Source organism: Volvox carteri (genome assembly GCF_000143455.1).
Source record: "Volvox carteri f. nagariensis unplaced genomic scaffold VOLCAscaffold_67, whole genome shotgun sequence".
In the NCBI taxonomy this organism is placed as follows: domain Eukaryota; kingdom Viridiplantae; phylum Chlorophyta; class Chlorophyceae; order Chlamydomonadales; family Volvocaceae; genus Volvox; species Volvox carteri.
In genome coordinates this window covers 785,469-786,388 of record NW_003307610.1, presented here as the reverse complement: position 1 = coordinate 786,388, position 920 = coordinate 785,469, and the positions used below count along the sequence as shown (strand labels likewise).

The 920-nt window shown below is 50.3% G+C and overlaps 1 protein-coding gene across 1 annotated transcript; it reads left to right on the top strand.

Annotated features, from left to right (window-relative positions):
• Positions 1 to 63: 63 nt before the first annotated feature.
• Positions 64 to 759, top strand: VOLCADRAFT_98078 (uncharacterized protein; the record flags this gene model as incomplete). The annotated part of the gene is made up of 2 exons (XM_002956980.1): positions 64 to 246; positions 532 to 759. The coding sequence occupies 2 exons, from the start codon at positions 64 to 66 to the stop codon at positions 757 to 759; spliced, it is 411 nt and encodes a 136-aa protein (XP_002957026.1).
• Between the last annotated feature and the right edge of the window lie 161 nt (positions 760 to 920).

Below are 920 nucleotides of genomic sequence, written 5' to 3'. Positions count from 1 at the left end.
TAAAATTTTATTTATGGAGCAGGCGCCAAGTAGAAAACAAGCCGCGAAGAAGCAGAAGCAGACATGTGTCTAATGCGCGCGAGCCACGGAACAAGACAAATACCAATCAATAGACCGCAACAAAAGCACAAAGAAACAGCTTTAGCGTCCTTGAAAGGACACGTCTGCAGTAAGGGCGATTCACAAGAAGGTAGTATATACTCTAACGCTGCCCGGTCCAAGGCATCGGCTACTCCGCCCGGAGTGGTGAGTGAGTCTGTGATAAGACAAAGAGTAAAATTGCAGTACGAATGCGCAATTGGTGATCGCGGGTTCAAGCCACGGCTGATGCAACTGCGGTTGCGATTTGGGTTCTTCGCTGACGTGGTGTATTATTAACCGACTTGTCCAGCACAGCAGCATGAGACGATTTATTAAGCTTTCTTCAACTTTTGTTTTATAAATAATAACAATCATTGTTGAATTGTTGAAACAAGAAAATGTGTTTTTTCTTAATGTATATAACCTAACGTTCTTTTCTGCATGCTGCAGGACAGGAAGAAGCAGGAACAGCAAAACGTACGTGAGGAGGCGGCACGTGCTATTATTATTATAGAGTGCTGGCGGGAGGGGGAAGAGGAGGAAGAGGAGGAGGAGGAGGAGGAGGAGGAGGAGGAGGAGGAGGAGGAGGAGGAGGAGGAGGAGGAGGAGCTTCAGGCTGAGAGGTGGAGAGCAGCAGCACTGCTGTGGAGGAGGAGCAGGAGCAGGAGCAGGAGATAATGCTGGATAAAGATCGAGGCGGAGGAGCAGGAGCAGGAGTAGGAGCAGGAGCAGAAAGTAGACTAGCAGCAGCAAGCCCCTCCAAACCGTCGCTGCCACCACCGCCATCACCACAGCAGCAGCAGCAGCAGCAGGAGCAGCAGCAGCAGCAGCAGCAGCAG